This window comes from Acanthochromis polyacanthus, chromosome 3 (genome assembly GCF_021347895.1).
Source record: "Acanthochromis polyacanthus isolate Apoly-LR-REF ecotype Palm Island chromosome 3, KAUST_Apoly_ChrSc, whole genome shotgun sequence".
Taxonomy (NCBI): Eukaryota; Metazoa; Chordata; class Actinopteri; family Pomacentridae; genus Acanthochromis; species Acanthochromis polyacanthus.
This window is the reverse complement of record NC_067115.1, coordinates 37,348,011-37,374,836: the sequence shown is the minus strand read 5'-3', so window position 1 is coordinate 37,374,836 and position 26,826 is coordinate 37,348,011. Positions and strand designations below refer to the sequence as shown.

The 26,826-nt window shown below is 40.2% G+C and overlaps 2 protein-coding genes across 5 annotated transcripts in view; one reads left to right on the top strand and one right to left on the bottom strand.

Moving 5' to 3' along the window:
- Positions 1 to 799: 799 nt before the first annotated feature.
- On the top strand, positions 800 to 5,800 carry gpank1 (G patch domain and ankyrin repeats 1). 2 transcript variants are annotated; one of them, XM_022187407.2, is made up of 4 exons: positions 800 to 1,978; positions 2,065 to 2,206; positions 2,297 to 2,369; positions 4,909 to 5,800. In XM_022187407.2, the coding sequence occupies exons 1-4, from the start codon at positions 1,529 to 1,531 to the stop codon at positions 5,348 to 5,350; spliced, it is 1,107 nt and encodes a 368-aa protein (XP_022043099.2). In that variant the 5' UTR covers positions 800 to 1,528; the 3' UTR covers positions 5,351 to 5,800. The 2 variants fall into 2 exon arrangements, with proteins under 2 accessions (XP_022043099.2, XP_022043320.2); XM_022187628.2 differs by having other exon boundaries at positions 876 to 1,978; positions 2,294 to 2,369.
- Positions 5,801 to 9,900: 4,100 nt separating this feature from the next.
- LOC110967068 (zinc finger protein 224-like) overlaps positions 9,901 to 26,826 on the bottom strand; it is a 36,857-nt gene continuing 19,931 nt past the window's right edge. For 2 of the 3 annotated variants that reach the window (XM_051945079.1, XM_051945078.1), the window contains 14 exons: positions 24,582 to 24,783; positions 24,337 to 24,430; positions 24,148 to 24,200; positions 23,898 to 23,997; positions 22,335 to 22,448; positions 22,166 to 22,254; positions 20,894 to 21,036; positions 20,670 to 20,797; positions 19,343 to 19,418; positions 19,083 to 19,243; positions 18,916 to 18,983; positions 17,801 to 17,959; positions 11,521 to 11,683; positions 9,901 to 11,405 (listed from right to left, as the gene is read on the bottom strand). In XM_051945079.1, the coding sequence (XP_051801039.1) occupies positions 11,319 to 11,405; positions 11,521 to 11,683; positions 17,801 to 17,959; positions 18,916 to 18,983; positions 19,083 to 19,243; positions 19,343 to 19,418; positions 20,670 to 20,797; positions 20,894 to 21,036; positions 22,166 to 22,254; positions 22,335 to 22,448; positions 23,898 to 23,997; positions 24,148 to 24,200; positions 24,337 to 24,430; positions 24,582 to 24,783 (1,637 nt within the window). In that variant the 3' untranslated portion in view covers positions 9,901 to 11,318. Of the gene's footprint in view, positions 11,406 to 11,520; positions 11,684 to 17,800; positions 17,960 to 18,915; positions 18,984 to 19,082; positions 19,244 to 19,342; positions 19,419 to 20,669; positions 20,798 to 20,893; positions 21,037 to 22,165; positions 22,255 to 22,334; positions 22,449 to 23,897; positions 23,998 to 24,147; positions 24,201 to 24,336; positions 24,431 to 24,581; positions 24,784 to 26,826 lie in introns of those variants that run through there. The other variant, XM_051945080.1, reaches the window with a different exon arrangement.

The window sequence follows — 26,826 nt, the reverse complement described above, 5'->3', positions numbered from 1 at the left end:
GTTCCAATTCAGTGGAAGTAAGGGTTGCTTCACAATGTGGATTTATTTCAACATAAGTGCACATCTCCAACATTATTATTGACAGCACATACTTTTCAACAATATCAGAATCAATATTCTGTTCAAATAAGTGTTCACAGATATCCAAAATTTAAAAATGAATTAAAAGAATAAATAAATGAAATATAGGCTTTTAAATTTAAAAATTAAAATAAAAAGTGTTACAGTTTCTAATAACGCTATCATCTCTTTTTCCTCTGCAGTTCCATCACAACTTAGATTTCATAAATATGAGAACATCAGTTAAAGGGCAAATCTCCAAAACTACTCTTTACAACATCAGAATGCTTGTATGTATGTACATCCTGTGACTGAGGGCGAGCAAAGTAATCAGAACTATCAACCGACTCATTTTCATCTGTCTCATCCCTAACTTATGGTTCAGGTTCTGCTGCTGTGATCAGTCCCTGCGCAGACTCGACTCTCCCTTTTACACTTCCTCCAGTTTCCCTGGACTCACCTGCACCTGTTTCACAATAAAAAAAACAATCTGTACACACATTTTAAATTAACCAATTAAGATATTTTCAATGGGAAAATTTGCAGGCTTATGTCATATTACTTTCATTCTATTTGGGTTCATTTGTGGGCTTCCTGTATTTACTATCTTAGTTTTAATGATTAAAAATAAAACGGGTCACTGCTATTTTGCTGAATCATTGTTGAGGCTACTCACAAAATGCTGTCTGCTTTTGAGTTACGTGCAGTGCGATTTAGGTTTATTGTATTTTTTATGTTTCTCACACTGACGTCTGTACACCTATGACCGCCGATGAATATAGTAAAGTCACAGGCCGTGTTAAGTGACTACGGAAAAAATAGGCAGTTGCTCGAGGCATCTGTACATACACCCAAGGCCTGTCAGAAATACGACGTATGGTCCAGTCCGTTGGGTGGCAGCAGTCACCGTTAGCCGCGTCCGACTGGTGACTGTTTTCCGCCGGAAGAAGCAGGACAACATTAGCTTGAAAGATTTAGCGATTGTTAATACTTTTAAAGATCGGTGTTTCCAGGTGGGACCTTGTCTCCATGCGGACGACACTTTGAAGTAACGTCGGTAATATTACCGGACTGAATACTTGAAGTCTTATTGTCCAGCTTTAAGGTGTCGTAATGCTAATGTTAGCCAATACTCAGTGGTTAGCTAACAGCTAGCTATCTTACGTCTTTGCTCAACTTTTGTGTTTTCCCGATAAACAGGCATGCTGTAGGTTGTATTTTGTCAAGTACAGTTTGTTGATCCACCTAACACACCTATCTAATACATTAACAGTATTATAGTGTCGCCTAATGTTTTGTAGAGACATTGTGAACTAAAAAGTAAAAGCAAACACCCGACTTAGCTTGATGCTAAGATGCTGCAGCAAGACAGTTGAAGCGCCCATACTTACATATACAATAGGACCCCGACTTTGAGTGAAATATCAGTAAACTTGAAACCTGTAATAGCAGAAATTAGTCACTCCTTATGGCTGCTTTTGGCTTTACTCCTGCCAGCCAGCAGGATGTTTTCAGCATTGAAACAGGACAATCCAGCTCTAAAACAGTCAGTGTGCTTAGTGGAGAAGAGGCCAGGCAGTTCTATGAAAACCTAATTAACGATGGCACAAGGCAAGATGGATCAAGGAGGGCAAATAGCAAGAAGAATGGCAGAGAACATCACATGAGACAAAAGAACAGAGAGTCCAGTAGAAGACTGAGGAGGAGAGTCCGTGCTGCTGGAGCTCAGCAGAGTCCAACTGATTCTGAAGTGCACAGAGGAATTAGAGGTGAAGGTGAAGACGACCAAAGAAGAGACACAAGCACCTCAGAGAGATCTGCAGAACTAAAGGGACTCCGGCTGTTGCGCTGTGCCCACGAAGGTGACGTCTCTGGCATCAAAGAGCTGGTCACAAAGGGAGTCGATATCAACTTTCAGGTACAAGACTTAAAGCTTGGTTTCCTCTCAGTTAAAGGAAATATATTGTCTTAATTTGCTTTGTGAGCTTTTGTTTTTCCCTCCAGGATACTTTCTTCTGGACGGCTGTGATGTGTGCCAGCTGGTCAGGACAAAAAACTGCATTGAGTTTCTTGCTAGACCATGGAGCCGCCTGGGTTGGAGTGGTTGATACACAAGGCAGGGATGCCAAAGACCTAGCACAAGAAGGTATAAAAGTCATTAGTAACACTGATTGATATATCTGTGTTTGATTGCAAAGTGAAATTGAACTCATCCGTTATGATTTTTTCTTAGCAGGCCACAGTGAGGTGTTGGAGGAGTTGTTGAACTATGGGAGAAGTACACAGAGAGAAACACAATCTAATAGCAGGTTAGCAAACACTTATTTGCATGCATTTTTTTTAAACCAAATACTAATTTCTAATAGGCTATACAGTGTCATTCACTGAAACTGAAATGATGACCCTCCTTACTTCTGATAAATAAAACACTCAAAGAGAAATCGCTAATATTTTTTTTGTTTATTAATTGGACATTGCCAATTTTCTGGTGCCCTGACTGTGCAGTGCTACTCTTTTCCACTTTCAAAGTGTAATCTTGCCGAAATCAATCTCATCTACTATTATCGCCAGCTGTATAATGGGTTTTGACGCCAATATAAATATTGGAGTTTTTTTTAAATCACATAACATCTCAGCTGATTTTGTTTTACATAAACAGTTTTTCCCCACTATGTTTTTTATTATTCAATAAACAGATATACACAGAAAAAAACAATGTAAAAAAAAGAAGAAAAGCAAGACAAAAAGAAAGAACACACCAATAAACAAACAATTAACTGCTTCATAGTCTGCTCAAGGTATGTCTTTCATAAACTCTACGAAGGCTCCCCAAAACTCCGCATATTTCCTCTGTTTGTCCTTCATTAGATAAGCCACTCTGTCCAGTGAGACACTTGACAACATTTGTCTCATCTTGTTTGTGCTAATTGTTCATATCACATTTTTTGCATCTAAAAAGCTGAGGTTCATCAATACCTGCTCAATTCAAATGGAATTCTTTTTAAAATAATTTTCTCCCTGGAAATTCTGACCTCTTCCCAGAATGCTCCAGTCTTTCTGCACTACTGTATACAGTGAAACAGTGTATCTTTGACCTCTGTGAACATAAACAGTTTTATTGTTCACTTAAATTTGATGATTAAAAAGCTGTAAATACAATATATACCAAGCAGGACATTATGCCATAAAAAATTATCAGTGCTCACTGGTGTGAAAACAGTGGAAAGGTGACTTTGATTCTAAATGCCTGTATTTGGTATTAGTGCAGTTTCTTGCTACTAATAGGCTGATTTGTATTTACCTCACTGTGTAAGTGTGATACATAACCGTGTAGTGAGCTGAACACACTTCCAGTTAAAGTTGAAGGAAACATTAGGCCTCTAAGGCTTTACTACAGTAAGCATTAGAGTGAATGTAGAAGCATTGCTGGATTAAATGCAACAGATTTAATGATATGCATTAGAATTAAGTCAAAACACTATGAAGAATAACCAGACTGAAAGCATTGTGGAAAATGAATAAGAGAAAAAACAGGTTTTACAGGTAAATAACCTGTACACAATTCCGTTAATCAAATAGAAACATGACTGACTGGTGAAAGAACAACATTAAAGGCCCTGCAGGTGGTGATTGTGTGCGTGACTTTAGATAAGAATGATAATTGTAATTAGTCCCACCCAGGCAATAGTCTGGTGGACATACATGCAATGAAAAAATTTAGTTTTCTGCACTCATTCCCCCTGTTTGTAATGGGCCTTGAAGTATCCCTTCCTTTGTTAGTGATGAGAGAAAATTGTCATTTCACTCTGAAAGTTAATCAAAAATGCTGTGAAAATTAATGAGGTGCAGGCTAAACAAATCCAAAATCTTGTCATTTTTCAAAGTTAAGCATTTTTTGCACAAATTCCTTTGTTTTATTGAAAAAGAAGGAACAAAGAAGGAATTTAATACTGAAAATACGGTAATTTTGGGCGGAGCACATTTGATGTGACAAACTCAATCTGCTGAAGCCTCATATCAGCTTTAGAATCAAACTTTGGTGCAATTTTGATCAGACCGTGGATCGTCAGTTTTGTCCACTTTGATGACTTAAAGTGAAAGCACCTGATGAACAGATCTCCTGATGGCCACGATAAAAAGGGGGTAGCTAAAAGAACTTTCTGCAGCTCAGAATGGGCCTTTCAGGAGCTCAGTGGTGACAACAGTCTGTGCACACTACGAGCAGTTAATCTATGATGCCTTATTTGGCAGAAATCTTTGTGTTTCCACTTATTACTGACCATTTGATGAACAAAAACATCTGTTAGCCTGAGTTTATAGGACCCCAATTAACAAAACTGGTTACATTTTTTTAAATTTATCTTGTTGGAGCTCTACAGTGGATCGGTGGTTAACACTGTCACCTCACAGCTAGAAGATCCCCGGTTCACATCCCAACCTGGGATCTGTCTGTGTGGACTTTGCACGTTCTCACCAGGTTCTCCGGTTTCCCTCCACAGTCCAAAAACATGCTGAGGTTAATTGGTAACAATAAATTGTCTGCAGATGTGAATGTGAGTGTGCTTGTTTGTTTCTCTGTGTAGCCTAGTCAGAGACTGGTACCTGTCCAGGGTGTCCCTGCCTTCACCCTAAAGCAGCTGGGATAGGCTCTAGCCCCCTCGTGACTCAAATGAGGAAGAAGCAGTGTATAGATGATGGATGGATAAATATTCTTTGGCAGTACCCAAAAACCTTTTATTTAGAAATAACCCAGTTAATTTACTTCTGTCGAGACAAACTTGAAAAAGCATAAATTTGTGCCTTTAACATTTCTTCTCTGACTCTGGTCATCTCCTTGTCTCTCCTCAGAAACCTCCAGCCTCAGTGGTGTGAAATATGTCGTAGTGACTACCGCAGCAGTTTTTCATCTCATCTCTCCTCCACTCTGCATCAGTTCAGTCTGCGGCGTCCTCCCCCCGCCCCCTACTACTGCCTCCCGCCCTCCAGCAACAGCTACAAGATGATGGTTCGTTGCGGATGGAAACCAGGAACCGGACTGGGGCCCGAGGGAGAGGGGCCGAAGCAGCCAGTGCCCACTGTGTTGAAGAGGGACCAGAAAGGTCTGGGCTACGGACAGATGACACGAGCTAAAGTTACTCACTTCAAAGCAAGGGATGGTGACGCTGTGAAACCACTGCCCAGGGAGAACGAGGAGAGGGGACGGAGAGAACAGAAGAAGGAAGAAACCAAGAAAAAAGAGCAAAAAGATAAAAACTGGGAAAGAGATTTTCGTACCTCTTTTTATCTTTGACACCTTCCCTGTCCCTCAGACTCACTGTATGTCAGCAAGAGATAAGATTAGAACACAAGTTGAACTGTCAAGATATATTTGGAGGTGTTTTCCGTATAATTTTAACATTAATGCCGCGACTCCACCTCAGAGCCGCTGACGTTGTGTCAATTTACGGATTTAACTGTGCCAGACCTGCAGGTTGTGCAATGACCAAATGTGGCAAAAGTGATTGATTTCACCTTTATGCTGAGTGTGTTTTCTGTCTGATTGATGCTCAGTGCTGACCAACTAAGACAACCTCAAACAAGTTCATAATTAGTTTTTATTTGTGTTTATCAAAACATACACAAAACTTTCTGATCTAACGAACATCATTGAGAACGCTGGTTGTTGTTTCTTCATTCAAGAGCCTTAATGAAATTTTTGTATGGTATTAAAATAAAGACAATTTATACGATTTTGAAGATATGCAAATAGTTTGTTGTATTTCCCTTTACGACCTTAGTAACAGTCGGTCCTTTCTGAAAGTTAAGTAACGTTATGTAACTATACAAACTAACAGTCACCTCTCCCTCAGTGCCTGCTCCAGGTACCGTCTCACCTAATTCAGCTGCTGAGTCACATGCTTGTACCGGTATGTACCTTGTATCTGCTGTATCAGCAGGTCATTAGCCTCTTTAGCAGAGCCAAACAGGTACTTCCTGGATCAGTTTGGAGTGTTTATGAGTGCAAAGTGTACATGTTCATGATGGACATGCTTTCAAATGTTTATTGGGGTAAGTGCACCTCAAGCAAATTCAAGGAACGCTTCAGGTTCTCAGGCAGGGCAACTATTTCTTTCCAAGTCCCAAGTTTGAAAAACAATATATTCTCCAGAAGCCCTGTGATAAATAAAAACTGTTTGTACAATGCAGTAATTGTACTGTAGAGATGTTAATGTGTGCATGCAAATATTAGAGGTAAGATTAATATTTTTAAAAAATACTTGCAATGCACTGCAATACAGCAGTATAACTAACACCATAGAAGTGGGGAAAGAAATGGCGCAAAGGAGCCGTAAACTGAATTTCTTCTTCTTGTTGTTTTATATGGGGAATTACCTTATTTTTATATTTGTGTTAAGAAAAAAGGGCTTGTTTTCACAGTGTGCCATGTTAATTTTTAACTAATGTTCTTGTTGATGTTAATGCCATCTATTTCTGTCTTGATCCTTGTATTCGCTTGGCTTCCATGTACTTATGGGAGTGTCCTGTAAGTGTTCCAGTTTCAGATACTGAACAGTGTAAGATTAGAAATGCTGTGTGTGAAAGGGGATGCGGATGTGTTGCAATGGACTGGATCATAGTTGGATGCTTACCCTTCAAACAGCAGGCAAAACAACAGGATTCACAAAGCATAATCTCCCGTTAAGTATTCAAGCAAAGATCTGGTTATAAACAACCCAAAATTTAGCTTATGCTTTGTTTTATTGTCATTTCATTGTCTCCACAGTACATTTTGTTACAGTTTACTGTAAATACATATAATCATTTTAACTACCAAGTTAATCATACAAAACAGTGCATATGTGTCATCCAGACATCTCATGTTTAGAACATTTTGTAAAACATTACTCTTTCAATCTCTTCAGTTTCTCACAAAATTTGGTCGATAATATGTTTGGATCATTACCTAATAGTGATTCATGTTTTCATATTCAAAGAATTCCAAAATTCTTATAGGCATGGTGCCATTAACACAAACGCATAAAGTTCAGTCATGTCCATGTTCTATTTTAATCAGATTACAGGCTTCGAATAAAAGCTGAAAACTTATAGCAGTTAGTTTAGCATTTCAGTTGCCAATTTAAGAAATTCATCTTAGCTTTGAGTGATACATCTGTGAGCACCTTGTTGTCCACACTTTCTAAATCGGTGCAACGCGTCACCAGCTTTAGTTTGAAGAGTCGAATGTGTCCAGTTAGGCCTTTGGGATACATCTGCAAAGGGATCTGGGGAATGGAAAGTTTGCTAAATCAGAAACATGTTGCTCTTTCTTACAATAAATATTGCTTGTCAAGAGTCATCTTTTGTTAAATACATCCCATCAATATACACTAACTGTCAAAAGTTTTAAAACACCCCAACTTTTTCATTATTTTTTAGTTTAAGTCCAATGAATAGCTTGAACTGGTACAAGGGTAAGTGGTGAACTGCCAAAGGTTCAAAAAAGGTAAGGTTACCCAAAACTGAAAAATAACATACATTTCAGAATAATACATAAATTCATTTTTCCGGCTACAAGGAATGGGTTAACAACTTAAAGCTGTTCTGCAGCAATGGAGGTTGATCAAGCTTTGAAAGTTGGTGCTACCAAATCCTGCAGGTGTCCCAACTTCTCTTTTACTTACACTCCCTCTGTCTGCATACAAGTTGATTGGAACCAATCATGGAACCATACCAGCATGCCTATTGACAAAAAATATCTCTATATTAGACTGCATATCCATCACAGATCCTTGAGTGTGGAGGTTAAGCCATCATAACACTTTTTTTTAAGTTTTACAAGATTCTAATTATTGTGGAGAATTATTGTTGGTTGTTGTTGAGTGTTTTACAACTTGGACCTGGGTTGAAACATCTCAACGAAGGCCTATTTGATGAAGTTTTTTACAGTCTTTCATTGTCCCTTATGTATGTCCTGACATTGTCCCAACCTTATGCTAATGTGCAGTTTTGGTGGCTGATCCACAGAGAGTTTCTTCTAAGTGCACGATATTTTGGCTGTGGACAGTTCAGCAAGGTCGAGAAGGATGAGGAGGCAGACACAGAGAGACACACTGGAGACAGATGACTTAGGTTGCAAGTAAGGTTTACTGAATCAGGAGAAGTGACACATGCTGAAGAACTTCTACTCTGGCCTTTTCCTCTGGAGTCAGCCCATTTCTCACAAAGATCTGATTAAGAAGCCCTCTGTAGCACATAACCACACATACGCATGTTAGTAACTGCTCATTTGATAAATCTCAATAATCTGTGTGATTAGTTTAAATCATTTGATTTTCAACTTGAACTGACACACATTTTGTTTGTTTTTGATAAGGGAAAAAATGTATTCACTGTATAATTTGTTCAGTTGGCTTTCAATTTAAATGTTTCTATTTTTTTATCTATATTTTGGGAAGAAAAAACGGTGAAAGCAGCCTAAGAACATTCTTATTTAACTATCTATCCATTATTCATTTTACACAACCCATACGTTTGTTCTGTTCTTACTAATAATATTTGCTTGAGATTGGAGAGTTTTTGTTTGTGGCTAGACATCATTCGGATGCATAAGGTCAGAAAATCTGCTGAGAGCTATTTAACTCATTATTACAAACATCCTATATGTCCTCAAATAAAAAAGGTTAATATCACCTAAGCTACATTCAGTTTGTGCATATTTAACTAAACAGATGTTCTGAGGAAAATAATGGGACAAATCCGTATGGCTTGATGTTTGATTTTTTTTCCTTTCAAAATAAAAGCCAGCAAACTAAATAGCTGTTTCCTTTTTTCCTTTTGCCGTTGTAAAACACATAGAAAATGTTTAAAGATTAAGAAATCAAACAAAATCAACAACTTCTGTTTTTGTTACTTTTTTAAATTCAATACATAAAGCCCGTTTGTTTTTATTTTGTGGCGAAACCATGGGGATTGGTGGGACATGCACGCGCATCGCCACTGACGCACTTACGCCAATGGGGCGAGTCAACGCACCGCGGCTCAGGGATCGCGGCAGCGGCTGCTCTCTTTGTTAATCAGCAGAGACACATCCTCTCTCCTCTGTCACACAAAGTCTGAGCAAACTTTAGTATCTGCGTCTTTGTGCTAAACACAAGCTCCAACGCTACTAGACCAGTGATCAGCTGCTCCATTCTTCACCGCACCGCTCACAGATTGGAGCTCCGTGCGCTCTGGAAGACCAGGCAGCCACAGGGCTGGGACACATGTGGAATGGGTATACAGTCCAAGCAGAAATAAAATAAATAATATGCAATATATATCAATGTGTTTCCAGTAATTCCCTTTAAATATAATTACAAAAAACACCAACAAATTTTGCAAATTTGGATTTTGTTTGTGGGATACTGTTATTTCTTATCAGTGGCTCAGCAGCACTGACGATGCCGAACCAAGAGGGCGCAGCTTTTCGTGCGCCCAGCAGTCGATGCGCACTCGCAGTTAGAGAACTGTAATTGGATAAAAGTTCTATCAGAAAGCCGCATGCCTGGACAGAAGGTGTATATTTTTTAATGTAGGATTTGGAGTTTGATTGATTAAAGCGGAGCAACTGAATGCACAATGACGCACATGCTTGGAGCCTTCTGGATGGAGATGGATGAAATTTTTTCAATGGTACATTTCCATGCGCCGGAAATCCGGCGCGGCGCCGGAAAACTTTAAGCCCTGAGCTAAGTCGGGTGTTTGCTTTTACTTTTTCGTTCACAATGTCTCTACAAAACATTAGGCGACACTATAATACTGTTAATGTATTAGATAGGTGTGTTAGGTGGATCAACAAACTGTATTTGACAAAATACAACCTACAGCATGCCTGTTTATTGGGAAAACACAAAAGTTGAGCAAAGACGTTAGATAGCTAGCTGTTAGCTAACCACTGAGTATTGGCTAACATTAGCATTACGACACCTTAAAGCTGGACAATAAGACTTCAAGTATTCAGTCCGGTAACATTACCGAAGTTACTTCAAAGTGTCGTCCGCATGGAGACAAGGTCCCACCTGGAAACACCGATCTGTAATGGTATTAACCAATGACGTATATATTAACACTCACTCAATCTTTCAAGCTAATGTTGTCCTGCTTCTTCTGGCGGAAAACAGCCACCAGTCGGACGCGGCTAACGGTGACTGCTGCCACCCAACGGACTGGACCATATTTCCGCTGCACTGTCTCCCCTTTTCTGCCAAATTATTTATTATGATTCATTAACTAATACTATGAACAAACTACTGTGAATAAATGAACACAGGTAAACAAACTAATTAACTGTGACCTCGCCGGAAGTAGTCGGTAGAGTGGAGAGAAATTTAGAATTACTTATAAACTGAGAAGTCCATTGTAATTTCTAAATTCACCCTTTTAGCAGAAATAAAAGATATTTGCACAGCCTTGAGACTGCATCTTTACATATTTGACTAATAAAGCCCTAACTTTAAGCAGAATACAGAAGACGAGGTTCAGAACAGTAGTAGAAGTAGCCCTGTTTAAGTAAAACCAAGTAAAGAGCCAAAATCACAGAAGGGAAAGGGCTGCCATTTAAAGCCCAATAATAAGCAGAGAAAGCCCATAGTAAGTAGACAGAACCCCAAGTAAACACAGTTGCCTTCTGGAGAATTTCTTTTTATACAGAAAGTTTTTAATTCAAAACAGCATCTGATCACCCAAGGGGTTGTCTTCAGCTTTAAATACCTGTAGAACTTACTTTTTGTTCATTTCTTAAGCATACAGATATCATATGCTTTGTTTCAATATAATTCGAAAGTGCTACTCCACAGTACATTTTGCTGTAGTTTCCTGTATCTACATATAAGCATTTTAACTACCTCATTGATCATACAAAACAATTTATGTGTCTTCTGGACAGCTTATGTTTCTCACTATGTTGAACATTTTGTAAAACTTTGCTCTTTCAGTGTCTTCAATTTTTCACAGAATTTATAAGATATTTGCATCATTACCTAATAGTGATTCATGTTTTCATATTCAAAGAATTCAAAATCCTTGAAGTCATGGTGCAATTGACACAAACACATTAAGTCCAGTCATGTTGTCCATGTTCTCTCGATTTTAACTGGAATCAGATTGCAGGCTTCAAATAAAAACTAGAAACGTATAGCATTTAGCTTATTAATAGCATTTCAGTTGCTAATATAGGAAATTCAGAAATTCCTCTTAGCCTTGATCAATGCATCTGTGAACACCTTCTAGTTGTCCACACTTTATGGTTCGGTGCAATGCATCACCAGCTTTAGCTTGATGGGTCGAATAGGTGCAGTCAGGCCTTCGGGATTCATCCGCAAAGGGATCTGGGGAATGGAAAATTTGCTAAATCAGAAACATGTTGCTCTTTCTTGCAAAGAATATTGTTTGTCAAGAGTCATCTTTTTCAAATACATTGATATAAGCATGGAATTTACTCACCTCCGTCTCCTTGCAGATTGAGAAGCTGTAGTTCTGTAAAACTTCCACTAAAGCCAGTTTAACCATCACCAGAGCAAATCGCATCCCCAAGCAGTTCCTTGGCCCGGTGCCGAATGGCAGGTAAGCATATGGGTTGATGTTCTGCCTGTTCTTTTGACTGAATCTACAAAAACAAAGAACATAAAATTCAACATTTTATGCTTGAAAAAAACCTCCCATAATACTCCACTCTTACACCATCAGCACACTAATAGGTGAAGTCAAGGGCGTGAGTTTGTTTTTAAAAGTGGGGGGGATGGAGACCACAGTACTTTGAGAAAATGTCGAAGAATGGCGGCAAAATGCCACAAGCTGGGCTCAAACTCACAACCACCACACTAAAGGTGGAGGCACAACCTGCTGAGCTATCGGTGCATACAGGTGAAGGGGTCTGTGGGCCGCTATAATACTAATTCTCCCGGGCCGAAATTTTGCCCCTGTGCGCCTCTGGTCGGAGCTTCCACTTGGCACGGGCGCAAATTTAGCATCTGCGCGTTTTTTTTTTTAACCTCACGAAGGTGTGCTGCATGTCTGTGCAACTCTCGGCTGAGTGCGGATGGTGCGTTCAGGAGCGTCGGAATTTTCTATACTACTGAAAATAACTGGGTTTACAACGGCTTACATGTGAAGAATTTGAATGTGTTGGAGACAAAATGACCCCTGATCGGTAACTCTTGTCCAAACGACGACTTCATTCTTCCAGCTTTCATAGGATTTTCCTTCTTCAAATGTAGGCGGAACTCTGTAGTTACTGACCATGCTCTGCTACCAATGTTAGTTCGAAAGATAACTCCACGTTCAGTTCAGGAAGAAATTTATTTTTTTATGCCTCTCGTATGGTCCACTGCCTCTAGCAGGTTACACAGCCTCTAGCATGTGCAACTGACTAATAACACCCGCCAAAACATGATCTTTCTAAATAACCATAACATGTGCCACAGAAGTAATAGGGCCCCCTAGCGGAACAGCATGCGACGCGCATACAATAAAAGAGTAACAAACCTCACCTTCAAAGAACACATCAACCTGATCACCTGGATCGTCTTCTTTAATCTCAAAAACATCGCCCACCTCCGCAACTCACTCTCCTTCCCTGCTGCTGAAACCCTCACCCACGCATATATCACATCCCGAATTGACAACTGCAACAGCATTCTCTATGGTTCATCTTCAAAAATCCTCAAACTTCAGTATATCCAGAACTCTGCTGCCCATGTCCTCACCCACTCCCACTCCAGTGAACACATCACCTCTGCCTCTAAAACCTTCACTGGCTTTCTGTCCCACAAGGCATCCAGTTAGATAGATAGATAGATAGATAGATAGATAGATAGATAGATAGATAGATAGATAGATAGATAGATAGATAGTGTGTGTTGCACGATGCATTTCTCCGTGCATTATGCTATGTATAATTGTGTTTGTGATAAATAAAAGTCTTGACTTGACACTTGGTATCATGCAATTCCATCTGGACTAAGACTTGGATGTCAAAAGTTAGTTTTAAAGCAAGATAATGACCCCAAGCATTCTTCATTCAGGGTTACCTAGACAAATAAGAAGAGGAACATCTTCGAAAGATGGCTAGGCCTCATCAATCTCCAAACCTCTCTCCAACTGAGCTTGTGTGGGACGAATTGGATTGATCAGTCAGAAAAATGCATCCCACAAATCAGCAGTCTCTCATTGATGAATTTAAGGAAGCCTGGAATGCAATTCCTGGCACATACCTGTGAAGAAAGCTAAGCCTAAGCAAGAAAAACCCAAAAACCTGATAATTATAGTGAAAATGTATTCTGAGTGACTATACACCGCCTGTCCAAGAAAAACAGTTGCCACTTGAATTTAACTACGCAAATAGGTAAGAGCTTTCCATTGGGTAATGGATTCTGCAGGTTGTCAAAGATGAATATATTTCAACACTGCAGTGATAGCAACAACTGGCAACAACTTATATAAACCGAGCTTATGCAGTGAGTAGCTTCTCATTTCTTAAACAATCATGTTGGAAGACATATCCTGTGGTTGTAGAAAAGATGTTGATCTGTTTCAGAAGGGTCAAATTATTGCCCTGCATCAAGCAAAGAAAACAACTATGGCCTGAGGGCCTAAACCTGAGGGATAGTGTTGGACCATCCTCTTCAAGGAACAAATGTGGTTGGACAATCGTAGGAAATCACCAGTAGAACTCACAGCTATGTTTAATAGTGAAAATAAGAGCATTTCCACAAGCACAATGTGAAGGGAACTCAAAAGATTGGGACTAAACAATTGTGTAGCTCTAAGAAAACCACTGATTAATGAGGATAATCTTAAATAAAAAAGGCTTCAGTTTGTTAGGTAGCATAAAGATTGGACTCTGGAGCAATGAAAGAAAGTCAGATTTACCCTGTTCCAAAGTGACTGGGCGCATCAGGGTACAAAGAGAGGCGGATGAAATGAGGAGTGGGTGAATGATCTGAACACCTTCTTTAACAGGTTTGAAGAGTCAGCCACCCCTCCCCCGGACCAGTCCACCCTGCAGCAGCCACCACTGCATCTGTCTGCACCCCCTGCTGACTGTACCACCCCCGCTGTATTCCCCCTCCTTACAGCTCCACAGTTCTCCAACCATCACACCTCCCCTCCTCCACAGGGCCCCACACTCAAAACCAGCACACAGCCCCCCTGCCCCAGCTTGTCCCTATCAACATCCCAGGTGAAGAGAGAACTGAGCAGACTGAAGATCAGGAAGGCTATGGGTCCAGATGGCATCAGCTCCAGGCTCCTCAAGTCATGCGCAGATCAGCTGAGCAGGATTGTGGAACATATTTTCAACCTGAGCCTGAAGCTGAGAGTACCACAGCTGTGGAAGACATCCTGCGTGGTACCGGTGCTGAAGATATCGCACCCCAAGGACCTCAACCACTTCAGGCCGGTGGCACTAACATCCCACCTGATGAAGACCCTGGAGAGGTTGGTCCTTTGTCATCTGCGACCCCGGTGAGCTTATCATTGGACCCACTGCAGTTTGCCTACCAGCCCGGCATTGGGGTTGATGATGCAGTGACCTACCTCCTGCACAGATGTCTCTCTCACCTGGAGAAGACGAAGCGCACTGTGAGAATCATGTTTTATGATTGCTCCAGTGCCTTCAACACCATCAAGCCTGCGCTTCTGGGGGACAAGCTGGAGCAGACAGGAGTGGACTCCCACCTCACAGTGTGGTTGCTGGATTACCTTACCAACCGGCCACAGTTTGTGAGGGCAGGGGACTGTGTGTCCGACACTGTGATCTGCAGTACAGGGGCCCCACAGGGGACTGTCCTTGCCCCCTTTCTTTTCATCCTCTACACTGCAGACTTCTCCCATCACACCACAAACTGCCATCTTCAGAAGTTCTCTGACGACTCTGCCATCGTCGGCCTCATCACAGACGGGGATGAGGAGGAGTACAGAGAACTTAACCGGGACTTTGTGGACTGGTGCCTGCTGAACTGCCTCCAGATCAATGCAGTGAAAACCAAGGAACTGGTGGTGGACTTTAGCAGAAACAGACACACTTCTCCTACACCAGTGAACATCCAGGGAACGGACATTGAGATTGTGGACTCCTACAGGTACCTGGGTGTTCACTTAAACAAGAAACTAGACTGGACTACTAACACCAGCGCACTTTACAAGAAAGGTCAGAGCAGACGCCACCTGCTCAGAAAACTGAGGTCCTTTGGGGTGCAGGGAGCACTTCTGAAGACCTTTTACGATTCTGTGGTGGCATCAGCCATCATGTAAGGAGTGGTCTGCTGGAGCAGCAGCATCATGGCTGCAGAGAGGAAGAGACTAAACAAACTGGTAAAGAAAGCCAGTTCTGTCCTGGGCTGCCCCCTTGATCCTGTGGAGGTGGTGGTAGAAAGGAGGATGATGACAAAGCTGTTGTCTATCATGGAGGACACCTCCCACCCCCTGCAGGAAACAGTAAGATCACTGGGCAGCTCCTTCAGTGACAGACTGCTTCACCTGCGGTGTCTAAGGGTGCTTTCACACCTACGCCTACTGGAGTCCGCAACACCTGCAAGTATGGTTCGTTTGGGCTGGTGTGAAAGCAGACCAGATTTTTTTGGATCGGACTGAAAAACCACCTCCCGAAGGTGGTCTCGGTTCGCTTCTATGTGAACTCCAGTTCGGTTCGGTCCTGGTGAGAACACAAACCTGTCTCCATTCAGACCGGCTTGATGGTGCAGCAGACTTTTTGGTCTACGGGAGCTTCCGTAGCAACCTGCACAGGTTGTGGAGCATCGCCCGCTTTCTCCGATAATGCCTTGCAATGCATCTTCTCTGTGCCAAAAACGACTGTGTAATGTTCTCCTACCGAATGCCAGCTTCATGCTGGAACAACAGCAGTATTTGTGCTTGCTGCATAAAGCAATGATACGAATATATGGCAACAAGAACGAACAGGAGAGCATAGTTCATTGTTTACGAATAAACCTCAATCCAGGGAATAAACACAGCCTGTTGTTTTCTTCCGGGATTTTTCCCTCTTCACATGCTGCGCCAATCAGCATTCACCTACGTCATCTAAAACACCTTATTTTGTGAACAGCGCCGCCAAACGACTGGGGGGAGATATAACATTCATCGTAGTTGGTTCAACTGCGAAAACACTGGTGTGAATGCGAACTGAACCAGTTGAAAATAGCAACATTGTAACAACTTTTGGGTCCAAACGAACCACTCTAATGGACTAACAGGTGTGAAAGCACCCTAAAGGAGAGATACCGCAGGTCCTTCCTTCCTGCTGCGGTCAGACTTTACAATCAAGCCTGCTCCCAGTAGTCTCAGTTCACCCACCTACAAACTGTACAATAAAAAATGTAAATAATGATGCTGTGCAATTTCATAAAAATTTTGCTGTAAATACTGCTTTCTTCTCTTCTTCTGAAGAAAATATTTTTATTTTTATATATGCACTATGTGCATTGTGTGCTGCACTCTTTCTTTGATTCAAGTGTTCTATTTGCTGCTGTACACTGTAAATTTCCCCGCTGTGGGATTAATAAAGGTTTAATCTATCTATCTATCTATCTATCTATCTATCTATCTATCTATCTATCTATCTATCTATCTATCTATCTATCTATCTATCTATCTGTCTATCTATCTGTCTGTCTGTCTGTCTAGCTATCTATCTATCTATCTATTATCATGGCTAGTGCCTACAGGCCTATGGGGGTTAGGGTTATGATCTGGGTTTGGTCAGGTTCAGCAATGTTATGTGTCCAAAGAATGAGGTCAGGTGACTACCTGAATGAATTAATTGAGTTTTTCTTCACTGCACGGGCATGTTCCAAGATGACAATGCCAGGATTCATGGGGTCACATTGTGAACTAGAAAAGCACTCAGAGTGCAGACCTCTGCCAAGGATAGAGAGGAAAACAGGAATCCCATGCAGTAAAGGATCATGAGCTGGAATCAAACCTGCGTTTCTGACACAGTTCTGTTTACAAATCACCTTCTTAACCAGTTGTGCTATCTGGACACCTTGCTCCAATTTGTTGGACGACATACTAACCTATGATGTTTTTGTCATATTTTGGACCACATGCTAAAACATACTAAAAAATTCAAAGTGATCCAGAATCCAGGATCCTTTCCGGATTGCCACCAAAATTAAATCGGCTCTTCCTCTTACCATAGTCTACATCCCCTCAAAATTTCATGTGAATCTGCCCAGGCGTTTTTGAGTTATCTTGCTAACAGACAGACAGACAGATGGACAGACGAACACACAAAGCCTGGTGTCACATAACCTCCTCGGCAGAGGTAATGATTGGATCAGGGAGCATGAAGCATCATTTTCACACATGAATTGGAATCCACAGAGTCTAGACCTCAGCCCCACTGAGAATCTTTGGGATGTGCTGGAGAAGACTTTGTACAATTCTCCCATCATCAGTATAAGATCCTGGTAGAAAACTAATGCAACTCTGGACAGAAATTAATGCTGTGACATTGTAGAAGCTTATCGAAACAATGCCACAACGAAAGTGTGTGGTTCTCAGAGCTAAAGGCCGTCCAACAAAATATTAGTGTGTGACTTTTTTCTGGACAGGCAGTGAATAATAATCATGTTGCAAGTTTGCCAATGAAACTATGATATTTTTTTGTACAAATTTGATCTCGCTTACAAATGCTTTCCTGTAGTGCAGCTGAGCAGAATTACTAATCTTCTGTAAGATTTTGAAACACCCTGGTAGCTACCTGTCAGGGTTGAAGTCCTCTGGCTCTGGCCACAGCTCATGGTCTCGATGCAAAGCGTAGATGGGAATTATCACAGCCATGTCCTTTGGGATTGTGATTCCATTGATCTTGACAGTTTCTTTAGTGACTCGGTCTGTACGTGCAGCTGGAGGGTAGAGCCTATTGACAAAATAATATCTCTATGTTAGACTGCATATTCAATCACAATATCCTTGTTTTGATGACTTATCGCACTTTTCAAAGTTTTAAAGAGTGTAATTATCATGGAGAACTACTGTAGGTTGTTGGTCAATGTTGTACCACTTTGCCCCGAACTGAAACGTCTCAAAGAAGCCTATTTGATGGATTGCCATGAATTTTTTACAGTCATTCATTGTCCTTAAATTGTCCTGACATTGTCCAAAACTTTTCTAATGTGTTGTTTGGTGTTGATAAACAGTGGGTTTCTTTTTAGTGCACAATATTTTGATTGTCAGTGTTAATAGAGTGCCATGCAAAAGTGTTTGACCCTCTGCATAAGTCTTCTATTGTTGCGTATTTGTCACGATTAAAATTTCAAAATCATCAAACTAATATTTATATTCATTTAATATTAGACAGATAATTTACAAAACATGAAATGCAGTTTTTAAATGATTTATTGAAAATGTATTGAAAACCTATCTCACCCTGTGAAAAATTAATTCCCCCCCTGAACTTAATAACTGGTCAGTCCCTTGGCAGCAACAACTGCAGTTAAATGTTTATTCCAACTTATGATCAGTCTTTTACATCACTATGGTGGAATTCTGGTCCACTCTTCTCTGCAGAATACTTATAATTTCATCACATTAGATGGTTTTCCAGCATTAACTGTCCTTTGATGGTCTTGACGCACAATCTCAACTGGATTCAAGCCCAGACTTTGACTTGGCCACTCCAGAACCTTCATTTAGATCTATTTGAGCCACTTAGAGGTGGACTTGCGTGTGTGCCTTAGGTCTTTGTCATGTTGCATAAACCATTTGTGTTTGAGCAAATACATTTGCATGGCACTGTATATATCTTTAAAAATGCCGATTTAATGTTTCATCAGGCTGTCCTGATATCAGTTAGCACCAGTAAATGCTCATTACCTCAGACTCTCGTTGACCACACTGTCGAGGTACTCCATCTGTATCAGAGCTTCATATTGGACCGGACCCTGTAGAGTGTATTACAACACAGTTTTATTTAAATACATTGCAGTGAATGAAATTTAAATTTGAGAAAATGACTCCAGTATCAAAATATTCAGTCTAGCCTTATTCGGGAAAGTAGAATCTATCTCCTTTTGCAGATGTTTCATAACTTCTGGATTTCTTGCCAGATTGTAGGCTAAGAAAGTGAGAGTGGAGGCACTTGTCTCGTATCCAGCAAACATAAACATTGTCGCTTGGGAAACGATCTCATGATCACTTAGACCTGTCAAGACATACAGAATGGATGAAGACAGACAGCATTAAAACCTTTGATGTGCAGGATTATGTATGTGTACATAAGAGTAGTGCATTATGTAATTACCCTTCTTATGTTTTTTTTTCGTCCGTTCACTGGTTGCCTGACTGTCGATCATATACTGAAGGACGTCTTCCGATTTCTGGAAAGAGGTAAACATAATAGTTGAAGAGAAAAATAGAATTGTTGGACTTTTAAACAAACACCCATTTGATGCTATTTGAGATGACAAAAAAACATGATATACTCACATAATATGACACGTGAAATTGACATTTTGCAGTCCCTTTCATAATTCAAGTGTGCAAATAAACACATCAGTTACATAGAGGAAAATTCAAGTGCACTTATAACACCTTCAGACAAATAAAATTAGAATCAGGGGCTCTTGATTAAGTGTCTATCATTAGAACATTAGATCATACACACACACATATATACATATATATAGTTCTAAAGGAGTTCACACACACACACACACACACACACACACACACATATATGTATATATATATATATATATATATATATATATATATAGTGTGTCTTTTAGGCATTTCAATGCGCATTATACTATGTATAATTATGTTTGTGACAAATGAAGGTCTTGAATCTTTAATCTAGAGTTATTGTACATCTTTGTGCCTCAGTGGAAACACTCATGGGAGTATCTTCTAAATACCTGTGACTGTATGTTTCATTTTATGTTTACTTTTAGCAAGGTAGTTTGACCTGGAAGCATTTGTTTGAAGGCATTGTTTGATTTAATTTAGTCTTTAGTCTTTTAGTTGAGAACTGACAGATTAGAACATCTAAAATCAATCTTCAGCATAACTGCATTTAGAAGGAACTAAGTTTTGCTTTAAACTGATTCTGGATTTTGGAAACAAGTAATCTAACCTAATAGTCCATTTAGTTACTGTTCTAGAGTTTTTGCTTATATCACATGATCTTCATCTGCAACTGGAGTCTGATTAGCTGACACTGAGTTACACTGTATGATGATGTTCCTTTTTTAACATAAGGACTTTTTTTCATATTGGCAGAATGGTTCAAAGTTGGACTCTGTGTTTCAGTGATGTTCATTATCTGGCACAGAAGGTCCTGTCACATTATCAAAGACTCCAGAACCACTACAAATGGTAAGATATATTATGAAGCGGACATTTATAAACGAACATGGATGACACGGGACATTTAAATGTCTGTGTTTCCATGACTGCTATCCAGATACTGTTTACCAAATGAGGCCATGTGATATGATCAATATCTATCAAACAATTTCTCAATTGAACTTTTGGAAATTTTCTGTTATCTTGAAGAAGATTGGTTATATTGCAAGAGAAGATTTTATCCATGCAGACAATGTCTTAGCTGTGTGTTTTATCGTAACCTGCCCTGAGCTGCCATTACGTTCTGCTGTGATCTTCTCCACAAGCTTCTTAAAGAAATCAGTAGAGGACTTGGGGAAAATTGAGACACCCAGCAGCTCATAGAGAGGAAGCAGAAAGGGAAAAAATCCTGAAAAGGGGAAAAATTGCAAACAATTAAAATTTTAGTCATTAAACATTGTTGTCAATAAAAAGAAAATGGTGACATGGAGAAGCAGTAAAGTACCTTGGAGGAAGAAGAGAAAAATGGGGACTTTGAACAGCTTTGAGGCATTAGTGATGAGAGGATTTGAAGGGTTGGTGTTTGAATCCATGTCTATGCCAAATGCACAGCTCGCCATCACATCCATACTGTAAGCTCCAAAGACACTGCAATACACAATTTTTACTAAACAGTGCCACAGTCAGGTTCGTTGACTATATTTGCTTCACAGCTTTACTAAACCTGTAAAGAAACACTGAAATATTGGAATATTGAAGTTGGAAATGTGTATGTGGTGATTTTACCTAGAAACTGTACATGCTTGAATTATGTGTTTTTAGTCTTGAAAGTGCCATACTAGCTATCTAGTGCTTGAACATACAATATTGTAATAATTTATGGATATTTAAATAGAGGATTTGCAAAGGACATTTGCCTCACAGAGAACACATTTTTATTTTTAAGTTTTGTGGTGTAATTTACACACATTTAGAACAACTGTACCCTTCCTTAATGAATGGCCCATTCTAAAGGAGTTCACTAATGTGTGGGCCAACATCAAATATAAGAATTGAAAGAATATTATGTCTGCAACTTTTACTGTGATGTGATGTCGGTGCCAGATGGGCTGGTTTGATTATTTGTGAAACTGCTGCTTCCTGGGAATATAATTTTCGCACTCTAGGGTTTAATCAAAATGATACGTAAACATCCAGTGAGCAGCAACTCTGCAGACAGACATGGTCAGAGGAGGATTAACATCTCTAAAAACTGTAGTGAATAAAAAACATTTCAGACTTGCCCTCATTGGGCCCTCATTGGGCTTTTCTGTCAGCCACAACAGAAATCTGAGGCTGCAGTGGGCACAAGCTCAACAAAGCTAAACAGTTGAAGATTATCTGACAAATCTCCATTCACTGGACTCTCAAAGTCACCAGATTCAAATCCAATGGAGCACATCTGGGATGTGGAAGATCCCAGTAACAACATCTGGGACTGAAAATGAAGCCAACATGCAAGGGCCAACAACTGCAATTCCATTGAATGACCACTAGAGGCAGGACCCAAAAGCAGATCAGTCCTCTTTGGCCTTCATGTTAAAATGCTCATCTGTACAGTAACAATAGGTATGTTTACAGTCTGGTACAAAAAACTGTTTAGGTCTCTATAGCTACTTTCTACCTCTGTGACAATTGTAATGGGGCAAGTTTTAATCAAAGCAAATTGTATTAAAGCATAAATGTATGCACAATTATGACCTGTTTGAGTAACAGGCGGGTCCATGGCGTTACTCACTCTTTTAAAGTAAGGATTTCTTCATTTTGGGCCTTGGACTGCAGGCTGTCAGTCAGCTTGTGGGAGTGATGTTTCATGATCCTATACATCTAAAACAGAGCAAGAGACCGCAAATTAAACACATGGTCAATTGAATATATATGTCTTGGTCTTCTACACCTATCCCTACCTCTTTTATACGACCAGAAGTGAAGGCGGGAGTGAGGATGTTACGAATCCGTCTCCACTGATTGTCTTCAGCAATACTTACTGAGTCATAGAGATCTCCGTTCATACGCAAGTTCTAGAGGGCATGAAGATCATTGTGTTTACAGTAGTATATACCAGTGGAACAGCTGTTAGTAATAGTATACTGGTTTTAATTTTTGAACACACCAACTACAAAGGAAGCACCTTGTGCCGCAAAGTAATTTGCTAATACTTCTAATTAAACTAAAAATATAATTATTCTTGGAACAATTACTTCCAAGGGTTCCTAAAAATCAGTTGGCATTCAGATGAGGTGTGTGACATTTAATGACTTACACTAAATCTTAGCCGAAGAAACAGTGGCTCTAGGAATGACAGAGCCATACTACAAAGTTTGCATGTGATACTTCACAATGGCTGGCATATTGGCATTAGCATGTTGTATAAAGATTTTCTAAAACAAAAAAAAAGATTTTACAAAACAAAAAGACTTAAAATCAGCAGTCACATTCAATAGTATCTCAGAATTATAAATGGGGTTTGGCATGTTTGTCAAGGCTGCAGCATTTCTGGTTCCAGAAGCAGTAAACAGGAGAAATATACACTGTTTGGCTAGTTCAGTGAACAGGACTAGGCAGTTGGTGAACCGGTCTATGTACAAAAGTGATTCTCTTGATTTGGGATACCAAAAGAGCTGCTTTGCACAGCACTGCAGGGTTCTCACCAGGATTTTTTTTCAGTGTAACGGCAGGTCCTCCTGCACGCGCGCGCAATAAACGGGAACGCGCATGCGCGCGCAATCGACGGGAACGCGCATGTGCCCAATTGACACATGCGTACTTTCCTGTCAATCGACAGGAAAGTACGGCTTAGGTGGGGAGACATAAATTAACCCAGATAGGTACCCAGTCGATTTAAAACAAACGCACATGGCGTTATCTGTCAAAATAACAGCGCAGCGGCCCTAATCACAGTGTTAACCCTTCCTGTTCGGCCTGTGGTCAGAAAGCCCGGGGTTAACCCCCTTCACTTCCTCAGCAGCCGTAGAGGCAAAGACACAGGAGCCCAGCCGTATCGAAGAACACTGCAGCCTTTATTGTCTATCAGCAGTGGCTGAACCGCAAGTACCGTCCAACCCAGCAACTACACACCTCTCCACCTCGACCGACTGCCGTCTCGGGCTGCGTTCAAGGTAGCTTGGACATCTCGCTTTCCCCCTCTCTCCCACACACACACGCTGCTCTCTCTCCCTCTCTCATGACGGAGTCACACACTCTCATAACAGCGTAATCTTTGAAATGCGCTGGCGTAGTGGCCCTAATCACAGCGTAATCTTTTAAACTGAGCGTAACGGGCCGTTAAGACTGCGTAACGGCCCCTTAGACAGTGTAAGGGGGCCGTTATGACAGCGTAACGGGCCGTTTTGCTGAAATGCGCTGGCGAGAACCCTGCACTGCTTGTTTATTTGGATCTTTGGTTAAATACGTGACCAATGATAAGATTCTTTCTTATGTTCCATTCAGTATAAATCTTGTGTTCTTACTCTACGGTTGGTAAAATAGGTGAAGCACTCCTTCACCAAGATGGTTCTCAGCATGTCAGGATCTGCCACAACCAGCATAGGTTTCCTGAACTCGTACACACTGAATGTTTGCAAAAAACAGAACATTGGAAAATCTAGTGTCAAACGTTTGTCAGTGTCGATAAAGAAGAATTGCCTACATTAGTGCTGACACAGGGACCAAGTAAAAATGATCAAAGGTTAAAACCTGCAAAGCAGATAGTGTTCTCACCCCCATATTCTCCCATACTTCTGAGCATTTTCACAGTCCCCTATGTAGTAAACCTGATGACAAGAAATACATATTGATCACTACATTATACATCATTGTCCATTCCAACTAAGAAGGACACTTATTTTTAAATTCAAATGACAAACATCATGATCATTTTAAAAATAGATTTGATAAAGATTCACTTACATCATTCTGCTTGGTGATTGTCCCCATGTACATTATAGGCTTGGGACCTGGGACCCCCAACTTCTCAAATACTCCAAAAGTCCATTGGCCATACCTGCACAGAACAGAGGTGACGTTAGAGCATGTCCATAAAATTACATGTTGTCAGCAAAATTCTGGTGGCTCAAATGGCAAAAGGACAAAAGAAATTTCTTTCGGGGATCAATGTCATTCGGAGTGTCCTCTTTGATTAGTTAATCCCTTACATTATAAATAAGTAGATCAGCATGATTAGTAGAATCCATGTTTCTAAAGAAAAGACAGGAAGAAAGTCCATGACTGCCTCTTGGTGTTCCAAGCTGCGCTGATCTCGGGTTTGCACTGAGCTCTGGTCAGAAGGTGTGGTTTCACACGCTGTTATATAAGAACACTCTCCTCCCTCAGATGGCCCTGACAGGAAACAACACACTGGAGGAAAACAACAAAAGCAGTCTCTTTGAACACATCAGCACAGCACATGTCTAAACATATCTTTCTCCGACTTTGAGCACGGATTAGGAATAAATTTATATTACAAAATTAATATAACCACAATCACATTAAATCGAAATAAGAATAAGACATTCTTCAAAAGATAAATCTTTCAAAAAACAATCTAAAATTAGAAAGTCACAGTGTCATAAATAATGAGGTAGAGGTCTTAAACTGTGCAGTGTATGCTGTGCACAAGTGCGGCTGTTTGTGTTTGTGTGTGTGTGTGTATGCACACAGACCTACATGTTACAAGGTTGGAACATCTGTGTAAATGATGAACACTGTAAAGCATTTTGAGTACCACTAAAACAGAAAAACACTATTTAAATGCAGACCATTTTCTTTGTTTTGTTTTTTTTATCACTGAAACATTCAAACTACAAACACTAAAGGGAAATATTACAGCAAATAAATAAATACCATTCAAAGCTGCTTTAATGAAACTTGCAAATGAGTTTTATAACCCAAACAATGGCCATAAGGGAGTAGCATTTCCATAAATGGTTGTACATGGTCTGCAACAATGCTTAGGTAGGTGGTACGTGTCAAAGCAACAACCACATCGATGGCAGTCCCCAAGGTTTCCCAGCAGAACATTGCCCAAAGTATCATACTGCCTCTGTCAGCTTGCCTTCTTTCCATGGTGCATCCTGGTATCATGTGTTCTTCAGGTAAGTAACTTAGACGTGCCTGGCCACCCATGTGATGTAAAAGAAAAAGTGATTCATCAGACCAGGCCACCTTCTTCCATTGCTCCGTGGTCCAGTTCTGATGTTCATTGTCAGTCTTTCAGCATGAGCACCCTGACTGGTCTGCAGCTATGCAGCCCCATATGCAACAAACTGTGATGCACTGTGTATTCTGACACTCTTCTATCAGAACCAGCATTAACTTCTTCAGCAGGTTGATTAACAGTAGCTTGTCTGTTGGATCAGCCCATACGGGCCAGCTTTCGCACTCCATGTGCATCAGTGAGCCTTGGCTCCCCATGACTCCCCATGACTCTGTTGCCGGTTCACCTTTGTTCCTTCCTTGGACCACTGTTAATAGATACTGACCGCTGCAGACTGAGAATACCCCACAAGTGCTGCAGTTTTGGAGATGCTCTGACCCCATCATCTAGACATCACAACTTGCTACTTGTCAAACTGGATGAAATCCTTACGCTTGCCCATTTTTTCTGCTTCTAACACATCAACTCTGAGGCTAAAATGTTTACTTGTTGCCTAATATATCCAACCCACTAACAAGTGCCACAATGAAGAGACAATCAGTGTTATTCACTTCACCTGTCAGTGATTGTAATGTTACACCTGATATGTGTATATCTGCGTTTGATTGTAAACAAATGCAGATATACATGTTTGCAATCAAACAAGTTGATTCAAACACAGATATATGAATCAGTGTTACTGACAGTTACACTTTCTTGTGCCAGGCATCCCTGCCTTGTGTATCAACCACTGAATTAGAGAAAAAAAAGGTTTAAAATCTCTATTATAAAGAGTACCTTTTCCATACTGTTACAATATAATATAAACAGTACATCAATAGATTAGCAGTGGTAGAAGAAATGTTTAAATTCCCTTTAGAAAAGTAGCAGTGACTAAACATAGAAAAACTAAGCTGCAAGGAAATGAGCTTTTTAAAAATATGGAAAAAGACGAGTATTATGTGCCAAATGTACATAAAATGTGAAACATTGCACCATGAACTGAGATATGCTTGTTGTTGATTGGTATTCATGCTATTACGAATGCATTAAAACCCTAAGAAAATCAGTGTTTTCAGCTACACATAAATAGAAATGTTCAAACCGGAAACTGATACCAACTAATAGAATATAGCCATAGTTGCATTATTTACTTGTGCACTTCTCATGTGTCACAGCTTTATTTCCATCTTAGTAACTTTGCTTGTTTTGACTTCAGACTGATTCCTAATTTAAACTATTAACATTTTGCTGTGTGATTTTTT

What these genes read in the sequence shown, in the direction of transcription:
- gpank1 (XM_022187628.2), top strand. Translation starts at nt 1,529, where the DNA reads ATGGCTGCTTTTGGCTTTACTCCTGCCAGCCAGCAGGATGTTTTCAGC. An exon ending in CAAAGACCTAGCACAAGAAG is followed by an intron (nt 2,207 to 2,293) that starts GTATAAAAGTCA and finishes ATTTTTTCTTAG; the next exon opens with CAGGCCACAGTGAGGTGTTG. An exon ending in GAAACACAATCTAATAGCAG is followed by an intron (nt 2,370 to 4,908) that starts GTTAGCAAACAC and finishes GTCTCTCCTCAG; the next exon opens with AAACCTCCAGCCTCAGTGGT.